The sequence below is a fragment of the Pteropus medius genome, unplaced genomic scaffold (assembly GCF_902729225.1).
Source record: "Pteropus medius unplaced genomic scaffold, Ma_sr-lr_union100, whole genome shotgun sequence".
In the NCBI taxonomy this organism is placed as follows: domain Eukaryota; kingdom Metazoa; phylum Chordata; class Mammalia; order Chiroptera; family Pteropodidae; genus Pteropus; species Pteropus medius.
The window spans coordinates 4,446,839-4,470,190 of record NW_024349800.1 but is presented as its reverse complement, the minus strand read 5'-3'; the positions used below and the strand labels follow the sequence as shown (position 1 = coordinate 4,470,190).

The following is a 23,352-nucleotide window of genomic DNA, read 5'->3' as shown; positions in this document are numbered from 1 at the left end:
CTAAAGCACTGGCTGCTCTGACATCTCCTCCACCCCCACTCCCCACCACCCGCCCCACTCCCCAGCCAACAGAGCCAAGACACACACACACACCCCTACTTTCTGTGTCCTATTCCATTACTGTTTACTGTTGCTTTGGAGCCTCCTAAATAGGGCATTGAAAACACTTCCTGCAGCTGAAAGAAGCCCTGAGTAGCTTGTCTTATTCCCAGTGTGCAGCTCAGCAAGGGGTCCGTCCTTCTCTGTCACTGTATCTTTTTTTGCCTGTTGTAATTCTGTCTGCCTCTGCCTGTCTCACTCTGCTTGTGCCTTTCCTCACTCCTGTTCCCAATGCTTGAATCACACAGTCCCTCCGTCTTTTTGCCTCAAGCATTTGTCTTTGTTGCGCTTCTTTTTGCCATGACACCATTCCCTCTCCCAGCGCCATCCCTCCACTTTTGGGAGGCTTAATTGCTCTGACAGGGAAATAGAGGCTAGGAGCCTCTCTCTTGGCTTTCTTCTTCATCTTAATGAGCGTGCCGTTCAAGAGGGCCGCGTCCCCAGATGGCCTACAGCCAAAGGAGGGCGGAGCCCATCCGGGTAGGATTGGCCCGAGGTCTACCTCATAAAGCCAAGGGCGAGGGGCGGCACGTTCTGAAGGAGCTCTGGAGGGGCTGTTTGTTCCTACAGACCCCACTGTCTTAGTCGGGGCCCTGCAGTGTCATGCCCCGGAGCCCCCGGACCATGCCGAGCTGGGTGCTGTTGCTGCGGCTGCTGGCACTGCTGCGGCCGCCAGGGCTGAGCGAGGCATGCACCTGCGCTCCAGCGCACCCCCAGCAGCACTTCTGCCACTCCGCGCTTGGTGAGTCTACAGGCCTGGGAGGTCCACAGGAGGGGGTGGTTCTGTGGAATTGGTATGGGGCCCAGCTGTAGACCCGGAGAGAAAAGGAGGTGCTCATATCCCTCACCAGTTGCTTCCTGTTGGGGCTGGTGGGTCAGGCAGGGCAGGCACCATAGCAACCTTGCAAGCACAGAGACTGGCTGATTTGCAAGGAAATGAAGACTGTGTAAGGGGCCCACAGTGACCCCCCCCCCCAACACACACACACACACACACACACACACACACACACACACACACACACCTGCCTATGTAATTAAAGATGTCAGTGAACAAGTCACTGGAACTGCCCAGTGATTATTTTAACTACTGGATGGGGGAGGGGGAAGTCAGGGGCCGGGGAGTTGGGCATTCATTATAAACAGCTCTCTGTGTCCAAGCCTATAATTGAGGTTTCCACCTTGTGCCCACCCCAACACACATCTTTTGCCCCTTCTCTTCCCTCTGCCTGGAATGCCCCTTCACCTACCTTTAAATTCCTGGCAAACTCCTATTCATCCTTCCAGGTCTTATTCAGGTACCTCCTCTCTGAAGGCTTCCTGACTCCTTGGTGCTACCACAGCATCTCTAACATCTTAGTGCTCCTGCTGTGCTGTTGTTCTTTGTAAGTGTGTTCTCCATTAGACCAAGAGTTATGCAGGATGAGAACCGTCTCTTAATCATGTTTATGGGCTCAGTACCTAGTGTTAGGCCAGGCACAGAGGAAAAACTTCATAAACAGTTTTTGATTAATGCCCAAATAGCAAGAGATGAACTACCCCTGTGCAGGTCAGATTATTTATTAATTCAATAAACATTTACTAATACAAATGCTGGGCAGGCTCTGTTTTAGGCCTTGGGCTACATCAGTAGATGACTGCACAATGACTGTCCTCCAGGGGCTCCTCCTCCCTCCTTTATCCTGATGCCCATCTCTACTCCCTGGTACCCTGGGCTAAGGAGAACTAGACTCTAAAAACTAGCAGGTAAAATGTAGAGACTGTAGGACCTAATAGGCCTGCCTGCATAGGAGGAGTTTCTAGGTCCTTACTCTCTCACATCATTCTCACAACCCAACAAGACCTAAACTCAGAATTCTCCAGGGGCTCCAGGTCATCCAGATCCCAGATGGACTGCTCCCACAGGTTATTGAAGGTTCCCTTTTTTTGCTTCCTATGCAGCCATCCGGGCCAAAATCTCCAGTGAGAAGGTAGTTCCTGCCAGTGCAGACCCAGCTGACACTCAAAAAATGATCCGGTATGAAATCAAACAGATAAAGGTACATGGGGACAGGACAGGGCTTTTACCCCCTGCACTGTTGGGAAGAATAGGGGGGTCTGTGTTCTGGGAGGGGTAGGGCTGGTATATCAGGCACCCCATCTCAGTGATCCAGGGGTGTAGATGCTGAAATGGAAGTGGATGACATGTTGGGAGCCGGGGTCAAATCATCCGAGTGACAGTGCAGGACAGAACCTCAGTGTCCTTCTCTTCTTATAGCTGCCTATGCAGGGGGCCACTAGAGGTAACTCCTCTCACTGGAATAAACCAAGGTTCAGATTTTTTTAAAGAGAGAAATAATCCAGTTGGGCTATCTGTACACCAAATCCTAGACTTTTGCTTAATTTTCGTAGATCGAGAAATGAGTTTTTCCTGTTAAAATATAACGTTTACTCACTGACTCAATATTATTTTTTTGTAATTGCCTTTCAGATGTTTAAAGGGTTTGAGAAGGTCAAGGATGTTCAGTATATCTACACCCCTTTTGATTCTTCCCTCTGTGGTGTGAAACTAGAAGCAAATAGCCAGAAGCAGTATCTCTTGACTGGTAAGTTAAAGAGCAGCAAGTGGCCCAAGAGTCTCTGTCCTAAGAAGGCAGCCAAGGAGGAGCCAGGGCTGTCACTGGGCAGCAAGCTGACCCAGGTGATATTTTCTTGGGTATAAAATAGAGCTGTGTTACTAAGAGACAGCCTCTAAATTGGGAAGAGCCTTGCATTGGTAATCTCCCTTTCAATGCAAGAGTCCTCATTATAGCAATCTTGGCCACTGCTTCACTACTTTAACGACAGGTTGCTCGCCCAGTGTAGGTTGGCTAGGTTCCATTTTCAAACAGCTTTAATTGGCATAAGATTATTGGTATCTTGAACCAAAATCTGCCCCTCTGAAACTGCCCTTTGTGGATTCGGCTCTGCCCCCTGCTCTATGATGAACCCTCAGAGGCCTGAGGACAACAGATACTCCAGGTCTGCTGGACATGGTTCCTAGCCCCCTTTCTATTCTGGCTACTTTCTCCAATGGGATATAGCCTGTCCCTGTCCCTTCCCTAGCACAAGATCTTGAACACTACAGGAGAGGTATTAGTTTCACAGAGTAAAGAATTGTGTGCGTGCAATCCCCACCCCCAACATGCACATTATAATTACTGTACCATATGATGGCATTAGCTTCAGACAACCACATCGGGTCACACTCCTGACTCATAGTGAGCCTTTGTGGCTAACTCACACCCCAGGCCCTATTCTGGGGGTACAATAAAGCATAAACTCTAACAGGAGACTTGAGTGTAACATGGTTCTGTCTCCATCAACTTGGGCTTAGGCAGGTCTCCTCCATACTGAACTGGTTGAGATAAAACAGTTAAAGAACAACACAAGAATATGACTCTATAAGTGAATGAATACAATACTATATTATTTCGTAGTTCAAGGAAGAAGGTATTTGTGTAGTCATAAACAATTAGGGAAGCTTCACTGTGTAAGCAGATCTAAATTAGCCCTGAAGTATGAAAAATACTTAGAAAGGTAATGGAAAAAAAACACAGCAGATGGGGAGAAGAGGAGGAGAAATTCCACTATCTGCTCATCCATTCAACAATGAATGGACACCTACTTGCTGCCAGGCCTTGGCTAGGAGAGTGGAGGCTCAGTAATAAGTCATAGACCTCAAAAAGCTCAGAGTCCAGACTTGACTCTTGAGAAGTCATAGGCATTGGAAGCCACACTGGTAGGGGCTTTCCAGCTCTAAGGATGTGGAATTGTGCTGCTCTGGAAGCCTCTGGATGGGAGAAGCAGAGGCAGAGCATACTGCTTAGCCGGCTCTCCATGTCCCAGGACTAACAGATGAGGCCACCTCCTTCCTAAGTACCTACCCTCTGTGTGCCTAACCCTCTGCTAGCACTGTGAAGCATCGGAAAGCAGGCAACATGCTCTCTGCCCTTAAGGAGTCAAGTCTAACTAAGGGTGAGGATAAATGACAAAACACAGGTCTACTAAAAAGTCATCAGGGGCATCCATGCTCTTCAGAAGGCACAAGCTCTTTTGTCTAATGTTGAAAGCCCTTTGTGACCATAACACTGTTGACCTCTCCAGCTTTGTCTCTTGCTACTTATGACTGACAGTTCCAAGCCCCTCATTTTCCCCAGAGTTGAACTAAACTATTTGTAGTTATAGAAGGTGTTTAGCTGGGCTGCACCTTTGCACAGGATAGTTCCAATGTCCAGAAGTCCTTCTCCCAACTTGTCTGGCAGGTAAACTCTGACCTATCCCTTTGAGGCCCAACATGAGCATCATCTCTCCTAAGACACCTTCCTTGCACCCACCCCTTCCACAGACAGAGATAATTGTGCTTTCCTTTGTTCTTATACTGCATCTTGTATATAATCACACAACAATGTGATTTTTGCCTACTTATCTGTCTGACCTACTAGTTTAAGCTCCTTGAGTGAAAAAATCCTGTCATATTTATTTCTGTATTCCTGGTACCAGGTCCAGTAGTTGCCCAGTAAATAAATGACTGAGCAACTAAAGTTCAAAGAAATGTGGACCACATGGTCAGGGATGGCTTTGAGGATGAGGTGGTACTGAAAAGTGTCTTTGGAAGATAGGAAAGAGTATGATAAGTAAACAAGGGGAACTTTCTTATAGGGAAGGGGAAAGACTTACTAAGACAGATATGCGTAGATATTTGGGAAGGGTAGGAAAGGGGAAGGGACTTATTATTTATTGAGCATCCTCTGTGTGCTGCGAACTTTTAAAATATTCATTTAATTCTGACAATAACCATATAATTCTCATCTTCCACTTGAGAAGTTACATGACTTTCTTAAGGTCACACAGCTAGTAAATAATAGAAAAGAAGGGCGTTCCACCAAGACTCTGACTTTAAAGCCCATGTTCTTCTCTCTGCACCATGCTAAAGGAAAAGGCTTTCATCCCACAACTCTTCTTTCTACAAACATAATCTTTGATATAAATATTATAGAGGTTTTTCTGGTCCCTTCATTGAGCCTTATGTTACCAATGCCACCTAAAAGCCATTGAAAAGGCTTCAGTTCTGAGCTCTTCAAGTAACTGGGCTCCTGGAGCTTCACAAGCAGATTCCTCATGCTAGGTTCTCCTCCATCTCCCCTTGAAGGTCAGGTCCTCAACGATGGCAAGGTCTTCATCCATTTGTGTAACTACATTGAGCCCTGGGAGAACTTATCCTTTTTGCAGAGAGAAAGTCTGAATCACCACTACCACCTGAACTGTGGCTGCCAAGTAAGAGATGTCCATTTACAAGGTCTTTTGTGGGTGGGGAAGGGTCTTGAAGCTTGCAGCCTCACCCTTCATGTATTCTTTCCTTCACGCATGCATTTATTCACTTACTAGAGTATACTTGAGATCTGCCGTGGATCTGGCACTGTATGAAGTTGCGAATGGGAAAGCAAGATGGTCCATAGTCCCTGATTGCAAAGTACTTATATTTTGGCAGGGAAGGTAGCCATAATATAAGGCAGACTGAGGTAATATAGCTACTGTTTAAAGAGAGGCTACTCTTTGCCAAGCCCCGTAATGGTCAATTTATTTAAAATATTTTAATCTAGTCTTTATAACAAATGTGTGAAGAATTAGGATTTCAATTTTAAGGTGAAGAAATTAATGCACTAGGAAGTAAAGTAACTTGCTCAAGGTCAGTGGCAGAATAAGGACCCTCAGGTTTGTCTGACTCCAGAGATGCCATTAGAGAGGCAATACTATATGTGGGGAACACAGGGGAAGGAGAATTTTGGAAACTGGAAAGGCTTCATATGACAGGGGCATTTGAGCTAGACTGTAAGGATATGTAAGAGTCTGAAAGGCAATAAAAGAAAAAGGACACCTTACTCACTTTGATGTTGTGTGGCTATGACTCTAGATCACCACCTGCTATACAGTGCCCTGTACCATCTCGGCCCCCAATGAGTGCCTCTGGACAGACTGGCTATTGGAACGGAAGCTCTATGGGTACCAGGCCCAGCATTATGTGTGCATGAAGAATGTTGATGGCACCTGCAGCTGGTACCAGGGACACCTGACCCTCAGGAAGGAATTTGTCGACATCATTCAGCCCTAGTGCCGACCAGTGACCACCACATTCTTTTGGGAGTCCTGAAGACCAACCCAGTTCTCCTCCTTTGCAGAGTTCAGGCTGTCACCACCGGCCTCATCGTTGCCAGCCAATGGGAAATACCAAAAGGATGGCATTAGAGCAGGGATGGGGCATGTTCCAGCTTGTGTCTTCGACCCCAGCCCAGAACCTGTCAAACGCTAAGGAAAGCAGCATGGCTTTTCTGTCCTCCCCTCAGACCTTCTCCCCTGCCTCCCAAACCCTTTTAGTCTAGCCGGTACCTGTTACTGAAAGTTTTGATTCTGGCTTAGTTTGTTTTCCAAAGCCAGAACTATATTCCCTTTTCTCCCTAGGAAAATATGTTTTCTCTTACATTAATTGATCTGATGGGAGAAATGGTGAATGTTATACATGTGAGAAGGGGTAGCCTTCTGATGTGCAATACAAGAAGGCAGGTTGACAGTTATCATAACAGGCTGATTTGCAAAAATGAAAAGAACAACATATTGTGGCTGTGTATCCTCTACTGCAGCGGTCCCTAACCTTTTCGGCACCGGAAACCAGTGCTCCTATGAAAATCTAATACCTGTTGATCTAATACCTGACCTGATCCTATGAATACCTAATGCCTGAGGTGGTGCTAAGGCAGTGATGCTAGTGCTGGGGAACAGCTGCAAATACAGATGAAGGTTTGCTAGCTCGCCCGCTGCTCACCTCCTACTGGGCCCGGTACTGGTCTAGGCCCAGGGTTTGGGGTCCCTTGCTCTACTGAAATCTCAACTCATCCTAATCTTCTCATACACTTTCATCTGTTTGGGGATGTGACTTGCATGGTCATGGAGTCACTCAATGTGAGACCTACAATGACCTAAACTCCCTCCACACACTGTAATCCCCTTTATACCATTTCTGGCAGATGGTCTGGCACAGTTAGCACACCTCTTTGGACAAGAATAGACTTAGGTATTATCTCTCTAGGTGAACTAACTTTAATGCCCTTAACTGATGTCCATAGGCTTCTCTTCTGTTTCTTTTAGAAATTCTCTACTGATTAGTAATGTCTTCATTCCAACTTTAGAACTTTTTTAAGCCAAAAAGCCTTTCTCTTATAGAGATGAAATTTCAATTTAATTTTTGACACCTCAGAGATATCTTAGGAGGTCTTCACTTGAGGGCAAATTTTAGGATAGAGGCCAGAAGAAAAATAACACAAGGCCCCTGTGGGAAAAGGATGGTAGATGGGGAGTATACTTTGCAATTTTTAAAAATTTTTTTGGTGGTTAGCCCTGCTAGATATTACAATAGGAAAAATCCAACTTTGCTCCTCATCGTCCCTTAAACTCAGTCCCCTCACCACTGTGTCTTGGACTCCCGGAGAACTCTAAACACAGACCCCTTAGGGTTCCTCAGCCTCTGCAAGGCTTCCTGGCTTGCCCTGAAAGGAAAAGCCTTGCTGTTGGTCTCAATGATTTATTAAGGACAAGGGCTTAAAGTTCCAGAGCCTCTCCTTGAGGAAGCTCTGACAAAGATGAAGGAGGTAGTTCTTTTCAAAGCCCAAGGTCATTGTTATTCATCTTCTGCATATTGTTTGCTGATAAGCAGGGCCATGCACAATATACCAGAAGTTTCTTGATTCGCAGAACTGGTGCAAGTGGAGATCCTTTTTGGAGAAGGGAGTAGAAGGGAAACACATAATTTCTACCCCAGAGTACGCCTGGAATGCTAGAGCAGGAGGTCTCCATCAGTGAGTTAAATAGGAACACCAACTGACCATGAAGGCCTGGGGCAGAGGATGTGGGGACAGAGAGGGAGAAAGAGATTGAGCTCAAGGTCTCCATGAAGGAAACATTAGCAACAGCCTCTGCACCAACCAACCATGCCATCTCTCTACTCCTTCTGATATCCTTGGACAGTCTCAGAGAAGGCACAGTGTTAACCCAATCTTATCAAAATCTTGACAAAATCAAGGGAATAGAAGGACTTGGTAATTACAAAACAACACCTTATATCTGAGGAGCACTTCACACTTTTCCAGGAGGCAATTACTTAAAGAATCTCGCTTAAATTTTGTAAGTACCAAATTAGATATCTTGGTCAGTAATAATTACACCCATTTAACTTTCCAATTGGGAAAGTACACATAGTGAGGGAATGTAACTAGTCCAATGATATGTGGCAGGGCCAGGGCTAGAACCCTAAACAGTGGGATCTTCTGGTTGCTGATCTATAAGTTTACTCCTTTCTCAGCCTGATAAACTGGCTTGTTTCTGCTCTTCCCTATTTTGTCTCCAGATTTTAGAGACAGGGCTATCAGCTAAAATCCAGCCACTCTGGCCCCACAAAGCAGGTCCACAGTTCAACCCCAACAAAATCTCTGGGGTGAAATGCCAAGGCCCTCTTTAGAGTCCCATAATCACATGTGAATAAGCTCAGAGTACAAACAGCAGAGAGAGTAAAGTCTCCGCTCAATCACCTACCATCTCTTTGTGGTTGGGGTAGTATGTCTGCTCAATGAGTGGGAACTTTTCTCCTCCCAGTGTCTTGTAGATGGTGACCAGCTGGGCAAACTGCAAGAGAGAAGCAAATGTTTCAGCTTATCTAGATAACAGACAAACAAAACAACATTCAAAGATTTATTTTGCATTTGCTCTGTTGAGAGCTTTGTGCAAAGCGCTTTGAGGATATAAAAGTGAACGATTCCTATCCTCAAGAAACATATTCTTTAGTTGGGGAAAGGTGAGAATGAGGTAACATTCATTCAGTACCTCCTCAATTTTAATGATATTTCACTCAATCATATTAAACTGAGGAACTAGGTACTTTATCATCATTTTATATATGAGACTCAGAGAGGGTAGGGGAGTTACCTAAAGTCACCAAACTGCAAAGAGGTGAAGCTGGGATTGCAATTTGGGTCTCTAATTCTAAACATCTGCATCTCTCAAGCTGGCAACTGATGAAGCTGGATAGGTAACATGGGGCCAAGTCTTGGAATTTCAAATGCCAGGCAAAGGAATGGTATTTCCTATAGGTAGTATGGAGTCATCAGAGTTTGAGCAGGGGGGTCATGAAAGAAGCAGGAGGGTTTTGATGGTCATGGTATATAGAATAGACAGACCTAATGTTTCTGGGTCTTGCTACTCATCTAAGAACTGAACTCAGCTGGACTCTTCACCTATGAGAAAGCAGAACAGCTCCATGAGGGAGAGGTGAAGTACACACAATTATAGTGTCAGGGTTGAAAGGCCTTTCTTTGGCAAACATCTAGCACTCCTGCTTCACTCCCTTACATTTTATAAGTGAAGAAACTGAAGCCCAGAGAGGTCACTTGCCCCAGATCATACAGTAGTTGAGTCAGATTCATAGCCAGACCCCTTTATTCCCATTCTTTAACTCTTCCTATTTAAGTAGTTGCCTTTCAGTTTCTACAGAGACCATGCTCTTCACACAGGAAACACAGAGGACTTTCCTGCTCAGTCCATTCACACACATTCCCACAAACTCATCCCCAGTGCACTGACAGAAACAGTAATCCAGCATCTTCACTTTAGTGTTATTTTTACAGTCTAACCCAGTATCTGGAACTGCTAGAAGGAAAAGTTACCAGATCAAACCTGCCTTCCATTTATCAGAGAAAGGAAAGCTAGAACATTTTTCAACATCCTAGGTCCTATTCTATAATGGATGTTGTGGCACATGAGCCAGTGAGGAAGATAGGTTTGGAGTTGTAAACAACTCAGGACTTGGTTGCTAGAAAACTGGAGTCTTCTGATTCTTGTTCTCCCTCTAACTTGCTAGGTATCCTTTGGCAAATGATTTCTTCTCTCTAGCCCTCATTTTCTTCATATGTAAAATGAGAGAATTGAATTAGATCAGTCCTTAAACTTTTTACCATTAAAATTTTGTTATATTTCCTCCCAAACTCCATTATCAAATGGCAGTTCAAGTGGTCATCTGTTGTGGTCCTTCTGTGGGCAAAGATAGAATTTTGTTATTGTTTTTGAAATATGGGAAAATGTTGGAATTTCTGGGTCACTTCACTTAGTGACATATAGTTTATGACTCCAAATCTCTAATTCACAGACTCTCAAGCCCCTAACGTTTCATTATTGAAAGAGACTTTAGAGACCTCTGGACAAAACATCTTATTTTACAAATGAGGAGACTGAGGCTAGAGAGAAGCAAAGGAAGGCAGGCTCCCAGATCATGCCTGGAGTTGGGGCTGCACTGGGACAGCACCCAGGTCTCTTCTCGCCAAGGCATTCTCCATTGTGCCCTCCTGTCCTTGCCATTCTTTGGTTCTTGAACTTGCTTTGACTATCAAGACCAGCCCCTCATACCTTTCCTGCCTCGTCTGATTCTCTCCTCCACTTCATCTGACCTTTAAACCCTGCCTGCCCACTTCAGCTTGGCCGACTCCTGCTCTGCCTCTGGATACCTGCCTGAGTTCCCAAGACTCCCCAGCATCCCCAGCCAGCTCTGCCTACAACCTCTGTCCTGCTGCAGCCCACGCCCTGGCATGGCACCAAGGCATGTGGGTCCCTATCTCGCCAGCATGTAGCAGAGTTACACAGACACGATACTGATGCCAGGAAGGCCCACGGCAGACTCCCAGAGTCCTGGGACAGCCAAGATTAAAATGGTAGCCAGTTCCCAGGCATTAGTTGGGCCCCTAGGAGCTCGCCCTCTTCCACCTTATCTCTAGCAGTCCTTGTCTGCTCAAGGTACTGGGCTTGGCATCTAACCCTTGCATCCTTAGAAACTTAGATTAAGTCACAGGCACACAGTCACCAATTAAGCAAATGTAATATCTGATAAGGGTTATTTACTTTATGCATAGACAAAAGGATGGATTTGGGATCCGGGGGTGATATTGGCAACAAATAGGAAGATAATGTTCATTATAACCACTTATGCAATGAATCAAGGAAAATTTTGGAAGAAATGGGATTTCAAGATCAGTCTGAATTTAATAAGTTATCCTTATCCCTCCTAGAAATAAAATGCTTAATTCAACCCTAGTGTATCTGTCTCTAAAAAACCCAGAAAGAGTGACAGGGTTTATTTGCAACAATATGGGATGGTGACATTCTTGCTTTCCCTGGAATGCTATTTTCATTGATAGGTCCACTTCTGCTTCCAAAATCACAGTGTGCCTGCCATGACCAATTTATGAGATGGCAGATGTGCTCAAAGACAGTGATGTGAGGTAGAGCCTTTTCCAACTAAGGCCGTTCCTCACACCAAAAGCACCCACGACAAGGAAATTTAGAAAATAGGAACTAAAGTTATCATTTCAGAGGTACCCCCCGCTTCGCAATAGTCACCAAATCTGTCCACTCCCATAAATTGCAGAGAATAATATATAAAATGCCATAAATGTGGCAGCTGCTTAGTGAAAATGAAGGGAGAACTTGAAGTCTTTCCAGGGAGCCCTGCTGTTCTCCTGTGTTGCCAAAGGCAATGCGCTGCGATTGTGAATGGGTGAGAATGTGAACCCTCACCAGAGCCCAGATCCCAGAAGGGGCAAAGCCCTAGGCGTAGGCTTTCTGATTTTCCCCTCCCTGGCACAGTTTTGAAACATAAAGCAGGGAACTAGTTTCTATAAGAGACCCGAAATACTAGGGTACTGTAACAACCAGGCTGGGAAACTGGTGGCAGTTTACAGACAAAGAAACCGCAGCACAGAGAGGTTGTAGTTAGAGGTTGATGAGTGAAATTACCCAGAAAAAGCTCATAATAGAATAACCTTATGTGGCTATGAGAGACCTGGATCCTACACTTTTACCTGGGGGAAGGGACCCTCACTCACCACCCATGGTTTGTCACAGAAGTTGTAAATGGATTCCAGTGAGTTGATGCTGGGGAGGCCTGCGTACTGCATGCCAATGATCAGGTGACGGAAGTCCTCATTCTCTGCCATGCCGAATGCATGCTGCCGGATGAGCACAAAGTCTGGCCGGAAGGACCTTGTAAGAAGGTAGAGGCAAGTGTGCCATTAACTAGCACCTCAAGTCATACATACATCACTTTGTCTCCCATTTCCAAAGCCCAAGACAGAGAAGGGAGTTTAGGGGCCACCTGGTCCAAGTCCTTCATTTTGTTATTATTTCTCTATGAACTAGAAATGAGGTATTATGGCACATCTCAAAGAAGATTTGAGAAACAGATTTCTGAAATGCCCTTATTCCTCTAGGTTAAGCGCTGCCTTTTTCTAAGGTACCAATGCTCTCAGGAGGGAAGAAAGCATTTTAGACTCTCACACCTTAAGTGAATAAGAATTTCCCCTGTCTCTATGTGGCTCCAGAGTTGGTACTCCAAGGGAGTGCCGGAAGACTCTGAAGACAACATGCTTCGCTGACTTGACCATTCTACCATGGATATCTCTTATTTCAGTGTCCTGTTTTGACTCCTTAATGCTGCTCCTTAAAATAGGCAATGCCTTCATCGGGTCCCCAAGAGAGCAAGTGTCCAGATGCCAGACTTCCCAATGTTATTCTTCCAAAGCGGACACTAGGGAGAGGTGCAAATATTTTTTGCAGAACTGAGGTTGAGCAACAGCTACAGGAAGCACTGAGAGTACAGAATGTTCCCATGCATGGGAAGGCTCCCTGCATTTCACCTCTAGCCGGCAAAGCTCCTAGCCACAGCTGCTCTACAGGACCAGGGCTCCTGTCTTCATGCCCTTACTCCTGAGGAACCCCATCTTCCCAAAGATTCTATTCTGTGGCAGCATCTACCCTCAAGGCTCTAGGACTTGGCAGTTTCACCCCCTGTGCAATGACCTATCTGGTTCTTAGCCCAGGCACCTACCCAACCCCCACCTACAGCTCCAGTCCTGCCCAGGCTCAAAGATCATTCTTTTAAAGTGAGAGTGGAAGGAGCCCTCCTCAGTCATTCAGGGAACTTAGCATTAAGCCAGTATGGCATGTGTTAGAGCTGCTCTGACCTCCCAGTTTTGGAAAACTGGCTCCATCTGTATGCCTAAGATCAAACCTTATATCTCAGTTATAGGAACTGAGCTCTAGACTAGTGGACAGCTCTTGAGTTCCTACACTGGTATCTGGAAGGGCCTGCTTTATTCTGGTCAGATCCCTCCCAGGACCCTGTCACCACCTGCTGTGTGCATGCATCCCTATGATTCACTCTACCTGCTATTGGAGAAACCTATCATCTCTCTTGTAGGATCTCCCTGAGCTTACTCCCTCCTGGATGGACACCTTTTTTTCTGTCCTCCTTAGTCTCCAGAATGGATGAGCTCACACTTCCTGTTGTTAGGTTCCAGACACCTGAGTCTTGCCTTTCCTGTCATTGACCCAGTTCCTGTTGGATACTGGAGGCTTCAGTGTCAGGGTACTACAGATTGAGGTAGGGAAGAGAGTGAAGTGAAATGCTTCCTAGAGCAAGACTCTGACATCTGAAAACCTGAAGTCAAACTGAGCCCCTGGGAAGAAGAATACTGTGGAAACCATTTTACTCCATCTGGAATTCACATCAACTCCCTCACAGAATTGTTGTGTCACGTTTGATCACGTCTATAAGTCACCCAGCACACTACCTGGCATGTAAGTGCTCTGTAATTGCAAATTTTCTTCCACCCACAATATCTCTTCTGACTGTAGTCTTTCCTATCAGACTTATGAGTTCCCAGGAATAAAAAATAGAAAAAGAACACGGGACTGGGATTTAATAGAATTCACACAGAACTCAGGGCTCTGCTACCAACTCAGTGAATGAATCTAAGCAAATCAATGTGAAATAGAGATTTAAATAGATCAGAAGTTTTCAATTAATTTTGAAGCAATGGAATCCAGTTTTCCAAGGGAGATATATGCAGAGATAAAAACATAGAGCTACAGTGGTTGAGGTGGGGCCTAAATCCTAGAACTCTTCTGACATGAATCCAGTTACTTCTAAGTAAGCGCTAAGTCCATGAAGCTTTTTCTACCATTGGACTAAGAGCTTCCTGAGGTAGGAGCTGATTTTCTCTGTATTCCTCTACTACTTGTACACAGTACACATAACATTAAGTTCTGTACACTACACAATATCACTTTATCCCACTCCAACACTTGGTTTCGAAACCACTTTGCAAGCCAGAGATGGTAACTATGGAGACAGTGACAGTAACCCTGAGGACAGAAAGGACCTTACCGGACAACTTTTGTGCCATTCCGGAGCACCTGCATATCCACAGCATAGGTCCCATCTGCATGGGCCACCAGGTTGAGCTCTGAAAATTCTGCCTGGAAAGTAACAGCAAGGATTAGGAGGGTAAATTTCATGTTATGTGTTTTTTACTATGATAAAAAAATAAAAATAACAGTAGGGGAATAAACCCACAGTCCTAACTTTGCTAAGTCCTCCACATAGGAGCAGCAACAGCAGCAGCGGCAACATCCCTACCACCAAACATTTTATTTACAGTTCTCAAAGCATTCTCACAAACTAGTCTCATCCAACTCTCATAGAAACTCTATGAGGCAGGAGGGACAGAGATAATTATCCTCATTTACCCAAAGAGCTGTTAAGAGAACCCTTCCCCCATTCCCCTTTTTCCCACCCCGCCCCTCCCCCGAAAAAAAGCATTGTTGGCAGTGACAGGAACAAAACTCAGGTCTTCAGACTCCCAGACCAGCATTCTTTGTGCTGCCTCTCTGAGAGCAGAAATGTGAACCATGGCAAACACGCCCTTTATCAGTTTCAACATAAAAGCACTAGGTTTTAGTTTAGACTATTGAGTTTTGTTTCTGCTCTGCCCCCAGCTAGCTGTGTAAGATGTTAGGCAAGTTACTTGTCTTCTCTGGGGGGACAATTTCTCCCATGCATAAAATGAGAAAAATTTTTATCAACCCTGCCTATCAATTTAAGAACTGAATGCAATAATAGATAGGGAAGCCCTCTATAAATCACAGCACGCTGTATAAGGAATGATGATTAACTTCCATTATTACACAGAAAACACAGGTATTATTTAAACTGGGCATCCCCTCTCTACCCAAATAGATCTAATTTCAATTTATCATGAAGCAAAGAATAAAGGAAGATAAAAAATGAGCCTTTCAGGACTTCGCTGCATTAAAACAAGGAGGTGTTCTTTTTTAAGTTCTCTCTGAAGTGCAGTAGCCTCAGGCCCAGGGTAGGTACCTCTGAATGGCAGATGTGTGCCTACTCAGGAATACCATGCCACCAATAACTCAGAGGTGTGGCCAGGGTCCTGAGAAGACATTCCTTTAAGGTTTTCATTAGCCTGAGAACCCTGCACAGCAAGAGTACCCTAAGCGCCACACTGCTTGCCTCTCTACAGACACCAGAACCATGAAAAGAAGTCATACATCGAAAGATGCAACCTTCAGGACCATGTCTCATAAAGAGAAAAGCCCTAGGGAAAGGGTGGGGTTGAGGAGATGGAGAGCCTGAAACCCAGTGATGAACACTGTACTCCACTCAGCAGAACTAGATGGTTTACTCTGGAATGCCAAGAGGGACTGGTAATGACGCAGATGCAGCTCTGGGCTTTAGGCTGATTACCTGTTCCACTTTAATATCATAATCTCCAAGGACTTTTTTGCCCCGAAAGCACTTGGCCCTGGAAAAATAAAAACACACACACAAATCAGTTTTGTACAAGTGTTTAAGGTTAACAATTCACTATTGCAAAAGTGAACTTATAGCAGACAGAACCCCGGAATGACAGTCAAGGGACCTGGGTTAGGGTTAATAACTCTGCTGCTGGATCACCCCAACTGAGACACTCAAGCAAAACACTTCCTTTCCTTTATGCCCAACTCACCCGCCTATAAAATAAATCAAAGAGCATTCTTGGTTTTTGTAATATATGATAATATTCCTAGTCTTTTGGCTACCAAAGAAGTTTAGAAGTAAGACTTTCTCTAATGTTAATCCTCGTAAAGACTAAGTCAGTCATCGATAGTTTATTTTCCCTTATCTGACATTTCACTCTGATTTTCTAATTGGTTTTCACCTTTGGAATTTTATTTTTAAAGAAATTGATATTATTTTGCCTCTTTATACCCATACTTCCAAAAAGGGTTTTAAATAATTTGATTAAGTTAATAACATATCCCCAAAAACAAGGATAAAAGGACAACCAATGAATGAGAAAGAGTTAATTATACCAGAAAAATAAAAGGAGGATGCTGAGGAAAGCGACTATAATTGAACACAAAACCTATCCTGTATTTCTGAGCAGTCAAAAAAAAAAAAAAGAGTCAGGCTAATGTACAGTATTTATTATCTTTACATTTTGTCATGAGTCTGGAAGAACCTCACATTAATGCATTAATGACTTCACAGCCTCTTTATGAAGTAGACTGTGTTTATGTTTATATCTATATCCATTCCTACTTTGCCTTTAATCTATGTTCCCCACCATAAGATTTTCTTATCTGCCCACTTAGACCTTTTCTACATTTGTAAAAAGAGCTTTTCTTTCCACACTATACCTGTTAGCTAGGTCTGGCTTGCTTTCCTAAGTGCTTGAAACTTCAAATTAGCATGTTTCATTGGAAATTTTCTAGAAATCCCTCTCCAAAATAAAGGGATAAAATTAACATATTGGGCATGATGTTCTAGGAATTGTGTGCTAGTTGCTTTCAAAAACATTTCATTTAATCCTCTTAACTTATGAGATAGGGAGAAAAGTCTTCATTTCTGAGATGAGGAAAGAAAGATTCAGAGGAGGAAAATGGCGTGTTCAAGGTCGTACAGCAAGTTAGTGACAGAGCTAGTATTCACACCCAAGTCTGAGTCCACTGCCTTTGGCACTGCACAGCACTATCTCCCTCTGTTGATTCATCCTCTCCATCTTCACTCCCACCATTACAAAACCTGACTTGTCATGTGTGCTGCGTTGCATGTCTCCCCACCCCCACCCCATTTTCCTTCTTCCGCTCAAAAGAGACTTGTTGTGAGCACTAGTTCTACTACAAATACGTCCTACCCTGGTTCCTGTGAACTACCCAGGATAAGGCCAGGCCATTTCCTTTCCTCTCTGGGCTCTGGAACAGTCCGTTCTAGGAAGTTGTCATTTGTCCTATCCAAGTCCCTGGCCACCCTCAAATTGCTCCTCAGAGGCACTGAGCCATCCTGGAGTTAAAGCACTGAAGTCCATCCCCAACCTCTGCCCTAATTCCTTACTAAGCCTCATCAGCTTGCTTCCAGGACCCTGTTCAACATTCATGGCTCAGCAAGCCCCTTGGGCAAGAGGCCTGTAGCGTATCCCATCCCTTTGGCTACTATTCCATCTTATTTATGGGTTTAAATAATAGTCTACATATGACACTATACTGCTCTGCAGATCTTGGACTCTGTAGGCCTTTGTCCATGACTATAAAAAAGGAGGAACTTGAATAAATGACACATGAGGTTCCTTTCTTATGTTAGTGAGGTGTGTCTACCTTGTTACCAGCTTTTTGGATGCTTCTTTCTACCTTCCTGTCTCAATATAGCTCTCCTTCTGTGAGGTAAGTCTCAGCAACATTAACAATAACTTATCATTCTGTATGCCTTGCATTTTCAAGGCACATTGCTTGCCTTACAACTCTGTGAGGCAGCCAGGACAGATACTGCTGTCCATTTGACTAATAGGGAAACTAAAACTCAGAACAGTTAAATAATATGCCCAAATCACAAAAAAGTTCATAAGAGTTAAGCTTAGAACTAGGAGTTTATATCCAGGTATTGACATGCTGCCAAATTTTTTAATTCATTTATTTTGTGGGTTTTGAACATTAATATTGAAGTATATTTATAGATTCTGGCTGGGTTTATCTGCCACTTCCTGCACCTGCCCATTAACCAAGTTGGCTAATGATACTGTTTTCATGCCTTCTCCCCACCCCCATCTCTCCAATTATCTTAATGCATTTTCCTTAAGGTAATTTGTCCTGTTAGAAATCTTAATCTGTGTGTCCTGGCTCTGGGTCACTGACCTCTCTTGGCTGAGCCACAATCTTGGAGAAAAGGAGCCAAAATGGCAGGCACATGGCGCACAGAGCCTTACTCTGTAAAATGAGCACATTCTCCCAGCTCCCAGCCTTTGAATGTTTTGGTTCCAGGTATTTTCATGAAAAATTTTGTAACTTACAAGCAAGAGACAGAAGTACTTCCTGATACTAAGAGAGCACTGTTAGGAAGCAGTATGCTAGAACCCAGAAGGATTATGGATCACAGAGATCTGGAATCATACAGTCTGGGTGGGACTCCTAGCTGCACCCTGTCCTGGCTGTGTGAACTTAGGCAAATGGCTTAAATTTTTTTAAAAAATAGTATGTCATACAGTAAACCAATTGATAGTAAACCGATCAATATATTTTCAAAAGTACATAAAGGATAAAATGAAGAATAAGTTTCTCCTTTCCCATTCTTCTCTCATCACACATATTCCCCGTTATCAGTTGTAAGCGTAGCCTTCCAATGTGGGGAAAATGTGTGCATATATCTATATACATATTTGAAGCAAATATGTATATGGCATCATGCTGTATAAACTCTTCTTTTTTTTGAACTTTGATCTTCACTGCACTTAAAAATATATCTTAGTGATAATATACTTTCAGCACATAGTGATGGACCTCTTTCTTAATAGTTACATGAAATTCCACTTGAAGGTCATATAGTAATTTAACCAATATTTATTGGTGAGCGTTCAGATTTCTAGTTGTTGGGTTGTTTAGCTATTACAAACAGTGCTACAATGGCTTACATCTAAGAAGATATCCATAGGATAAATAACTTATTTTCTCCAGTTTTATCAAGTTAAAATTGACAAATAAAATTGTATCTATATAAAGTATACACTATGATTATCTGATATTCATATACTTTGTGAAGTGGGATTACCACAATCAAGTTAATTAACACATCCATCACCTTACATAGTTACCAACTATTTGTGTGTGTGTGGTGAGAATGCTTATGATCTCAGCAAATTTCAAGTATACAATACATTATTAACTATAGTCACCATGATGTACATTATAAGGACAAATAATTTATTGCAGAATTGCTGTTGCAAGGAATAGACACAATTATAGTTTTCATTGATACTGCCACACTGCCCTCCACCTAAGAAAAAGATTATACCACCCTCCCCAGTGTTTGAAAGTTTGAGAAAGTAATCTTACCTCCCTTAGATCCCCTCCCTCCACAAACACACAGTCCCTTGCATAAGCTGGGCACAAAAAAAGGTGTTCAGTAAGGACTTTCTGACTGGCAGTCTCATCAAATCAATCCAAATTCACCCCCTTGTGCTCGATCCTAAACAGAACCCAAGATGTACATCCTCAAAGCACTGACTAAAAATATCTATGGGGCCTGTGTTGTCAATTTCCCTCTATTGTAACATTTTCTTAACAAGCCTAGCAGCTGAGGATCTATGTGAGTTTAATGGCTTGCAGTTTCCTTGATGGACCATCTCCCCTTATTGCTAAAATGAGTAGAGGCTTCTAGATTTAACTCTTCTTACTCAAAGAACTGAATATCCTCATCGATTCCCATCCAGCTGCCAACTAGGGCTTGTGAGGCTGAGGAGCACAATTTCAGAGGCTTCTCTGCTAAAGCTGCCTCCAAACTTGGCCCAACCTAGGCAAGCCCAGCTTAAATACCCCTCTTTTATGTATGAGATAATGAAGAAAGGTCTAGAAATAGGAGCCAGGGGAGCTGAGTCTGGGCTTAGTTCCACCACTTCTCAGCTCTGTGATTTGGGGCAAATAGCTGCCTTTCTGAGCCTCAGTTTCCTCAGATATAAAATAGGATTAACAATAATAGCAAATATTCACTATTCTAAGTATTTTATATATTTTACCTCATTTAATAATACCTGACTCACAGGTTGTTTGAAGACTTAATGAGACCAGATGAGAATAACTCAGATTAAAGTGTTGGAAACTCTCAACTGCAAATATGAAGTACTACTAGCAAAATGCAATAAATGTTTATATACCAGGTATTATTGCTGTTTTACTATTACCACAGCCAATATGGCTTCTTCCTCTTCTGAACTTTCATCCCATTTACTGTCTGCTCATATTTGGCTCATAGCATCATCATTTGCTATACCTTTTAAAATTAGTTGTCTAATAATCTGTGCCACCTTCTCTCACCCCCACCCTCAGACAATAGATTATGTAATGATGCTTCGGAACAAAAACCATTCATATGTGAATCCTGAATTTTCCAGAATATTTTTGGATTTTAAATATTGATTACGTCATGTTGTCAGATTATATGCTCTGAGCTAAGGCTTATACAAATTTAATCATTGCATCTGTAAATTTCCAATTCCTTCACCAAGCTGTGTATTTAGTAAGTTCACAATCAGGGCTTACTTATTGACTAGAGATATTAGGAGTGATGGTTTTCGCTGGACAATGTAGAAAACCAGAAGAGACGACCTTCAAGATTGAGTGGATTGAGTCTGTCTCTGCAAGCCCAGCCATCTTCTCTCCTCACATGTGCACATCCCAGAGTGTCATGCTCTTTCTTCCCAATCCTTCCCTACATGAAAATTTGTTCTCAATTTCATTCAGCTGGAACTAAAGGACCTAAAATAGCCTAGAGTGTAAATCCTCCCTAGGTGACTGAGGTTTACACAAGGATTAAAACCTCAAGGTAGAAGATGAAAACACTAACAATGCATTTGCAGGCTCCAGATGGCACTCAGGAAGAAGGCTTTCTTAGAGTTCTCGAACCTAGCACGTAGTAAATACTTAGCACTGGTCTAGATATTTATCTTTAACAAGGTGCTTAGTTTCTGGCTCTCATGGTCTCTAACTCAGGCCTTGTTCTTTCAGCCAAACACTCTACGCATCAAGGAGTTAGCAAATAAACTAGAAATAGTAGAAGATACCTATTACCCACACTACAAAGGGGAAAAAAAATTAGGCCTGCTGGTCTTGGAGAGAAATCGTAGGTGCCTGCTGCCACCCACTGGCAAGATGTATACTGCAGACATGCTGTAGTCAACTTACCCACCCACTTAGGCCAGCTGAATAGCCACTGACTCCACTGGCCCAGGACATCCCTCCAGGTACTTATTTGCTGCTCTAACAAACCATGCCTGAAAATTAATGGTTTCTTCTAAAAAGTGTGTGTCCACATAACCCAAATTATATAGTTGGCTTTTTGCAATCTGTAGAAAAAAAGGTTGTGATTTGTCAGTAAATTTAGCAACAAACTGAGCACTCAGTGGTAGTAATGTAAAAGTGCATTAGCAGTTATGAAGTAAAGAACGCATATTCTAGAAAAGGAGACCAATATCCATATGGGTAATTGCTAAGATCCCATTCAAGTCTCATGGTTTATAACCAGTATTCACATTCCTATCTTTCTACCTTTTCCTCTAAAAAACATTTAAAGGACACAACTAAAAAAAACAACAAAAGTTTCATGTAGCTCAGAAAGATGTACAGTGAAAAATAAATTTCCTCTATCTTCAAGAAGGTCAGATTAGTGGAGAGGAGAAGCATAAATTAAAGACTGTAACATGTGGTATAAGCTGTTGCAGGAGTACCAACAATGGAGTGTGGGAACCCAAAGGAAGGAGTTCTCTCTGGAGAAGTCTGGGAAGGCTGAGTCTTAAAAAATAAGTAGGAGTCTGCCACATAAGCAGAACTGAAAGGTGAGTGCAAAGGCTGTGTGAGCATAGAGCACTGCAGCAGACCAGCTAGCTGACTGCAGGGAAGGGCACTGTAAGCCGAGCAGTGAGAGCTGAGTTTCCTGAGAAAGAGAACAGACTGACTGGCAAAGGACTTCAAATGTCAGGCTGAGTAGCTGAGACTTAATGGCTAGCCTCCAAAAAATTTTTTATAAACTTTTTATTATTAAAAAATTCTATCCTCAATAGTTATCAACATTTTGCCAATCTTTTTCATCACCCTCAACCATTATTGGAACTGTTATTTCAGTGTTTTAAAGCAAATCCAAAATGTCATGTCATTTCTCCTATAAAATTTTAAATATTATCTTTAACTGATAATAACTTAAATTTTTTTTTACTGTGACAAAACATATGTAACAAAATTTGTCTTTAAGTACATTCACAGTTTTGTGCAACCATCATCACTATTTCCAAAACTTTCATTCATCCCACACAAACTCTGTAGCCATTAAGCCATTAAGCAATAACTGCCCACTCTCCTCTCTCCTCAATCCCTAGTAATTTATGATCTACTCTTTACGAAGTTGCCTATCCTATGACTTTTTAATAATTAATTATTTAATAATTTTTAATATCTTAATAATTCTATACAAGCATACTTTGTTTTACTGAGCGCTGCAGATATTACGTTTTCATCAACATCGAGGCACCTCTACCAGCAAAAAGATTATAACTCACTGAGGGCTCATATGATGGCTGGCATTTTTTAGCAATAAAGTATTTTTAAATTAAGGTATGTATATTGTTTTTTGGACATGATTCTCTTACATACTTAACAGACTACAGTATAAACATAACTTTATATTCACAGGGAAACTAAAAATATTTGTGACTTGCTTTATTGTGATATTCATTTTATTCCAGTGGTCTGGAATTGAAACCACAATATTTCCAAGGTATACCTGTATTCAACTTTTCCCAACTATCTCCAAAAATACTGTCAAAGATTTTAAGCAGAGAAGTGACATGACAAAATGTGCCTAAGATCTGAGACTACTTTGTCTGGAATGTTAGAAGAGACTGGATGGAACACACCAGGGCTCAAGACCATTTGGGAAGCTGGTATAGTAACTAGACTTCAGGACTTGCTGTTTTACTGGTACATGGCAAACCAATAGCTATTGGACAACACTTATCTGGAAACTCAATCGCTCATTTGATTGATTAGGCCTTGGAACTTAGAATCTAGCTGATAAATGACAATGATATTAAAAAATAGGATTCAGTGAAGTGATAGAAAATGGTATAGGACTCCTATAGATGTTCTGTAACAGAAATAATTGAGAGATTAAAATAGTCAAGTAGGATCTTACATTGGTAAAAAGGGTTCTTATCTCAAATTTGGACTCGTTATCTAATTCATGAACCATAAAACTTTCTTTCAGTACATGGGGAAATGTCTGTTATGGATAATTGGTTTAAGAATAAGACACAAAGGATAGGAAGA

The 23,352-nt window shown here is 42.7% G+C and overlaps 2 protein-coding genes across 3 annotated transcripts in view; one reads left to right on the top strand and one right to left on the bottom strand.

Annotated features, from left to right (window-relative positions):
- The window catches only part of SYN2 (synapsin II), a 164,318-nt gene that overhangs the window by 30,894 nt on the left and 110,072 nt on the right, over positions 1 to 23,352 (bottom strand). Inside the window, exons 2-5 of the mRNA XM_039886761.1 lie at positions 15,755 to 15,812; positions 14,378 to 14,469; positions 12,036 to 12,192; positions 8,701 to 8,790 (exon numbers count right to left, since the gene is read on the bottom strand). Coding sequence (XP_039742695.1) covers positions 8,701 to 8,790; positions 12,036 to 12,192; positions 14,378 to 14,469; positions 15,755 to 15,812 — 397 coding nt within the window. The remainder of the gene's footprint in view (positions 1 to 8,700; positions 8,791 to 12,035; positions 12,193 to 14,377; positions 14,470 to 15,754; positions 15,813 to 23,352) is intronic.
- TIMP4 (TIMP metallopeptidase inhibitor 4) lies at positions 591 to 23,352 on the top strand. Of its 2 annotated transcripts, XR_005658163.1 has the most exons (6): positions 591 to 841; positions 2,041 to 2,138; positions 2,570 to 2,684; positions 5,270 to 5,394; positions 6,032 to 11,043; positions 23,343 to 23,352. XR_005658163.1 is itself a non-coding variant. In XM_039886762.1 (5 exons), the coding sequence occupies exons 1-5, from the start codon at positions 703 to 705 to the stop codon at positions 6,227 to 6,229; spliced, it is 675 nt and encodes a 224-aa protein (XP_039742696.1). In that variant the 5' UTR covers positions 591 to 702; the 3' UTR covers positions 6,230 to 13,118. The 2 variants fall into 2 exon arrangements, 1 of the variants encoding a protein (XP_039742696.1); XM_039886762.1 differs by lacking the exon at positions 23,343 to 23,352 and having other exon boundaries at positions 6,032 to 13,118.

Excerpts from the sequence above, each read along its gene's own strand:
- TIMP4 (XM_039886762.1), top strand. The coding sequence starts at position 703 with ATGCCCCGGAGCCCCCGGACCATGCCGAGCTGGGTGCTGTTGCTGCGG. Across the intron at positions 842-2,040 it reads CTTCTGCCACTCCGCGCTTG|CCATCCGGGCCAAAATCTCC; the intron begins GTGAGTCTACAG and ends CTTCCTATGCAG. Across the intron at positions 2,139-2,569 it reads ATGAAATCAAACAGATAAAG|ATGTTTAAAGGGTTTGAGAA; the intron begins GTACATGGGGAC and ends ATTGCCTTTCAG.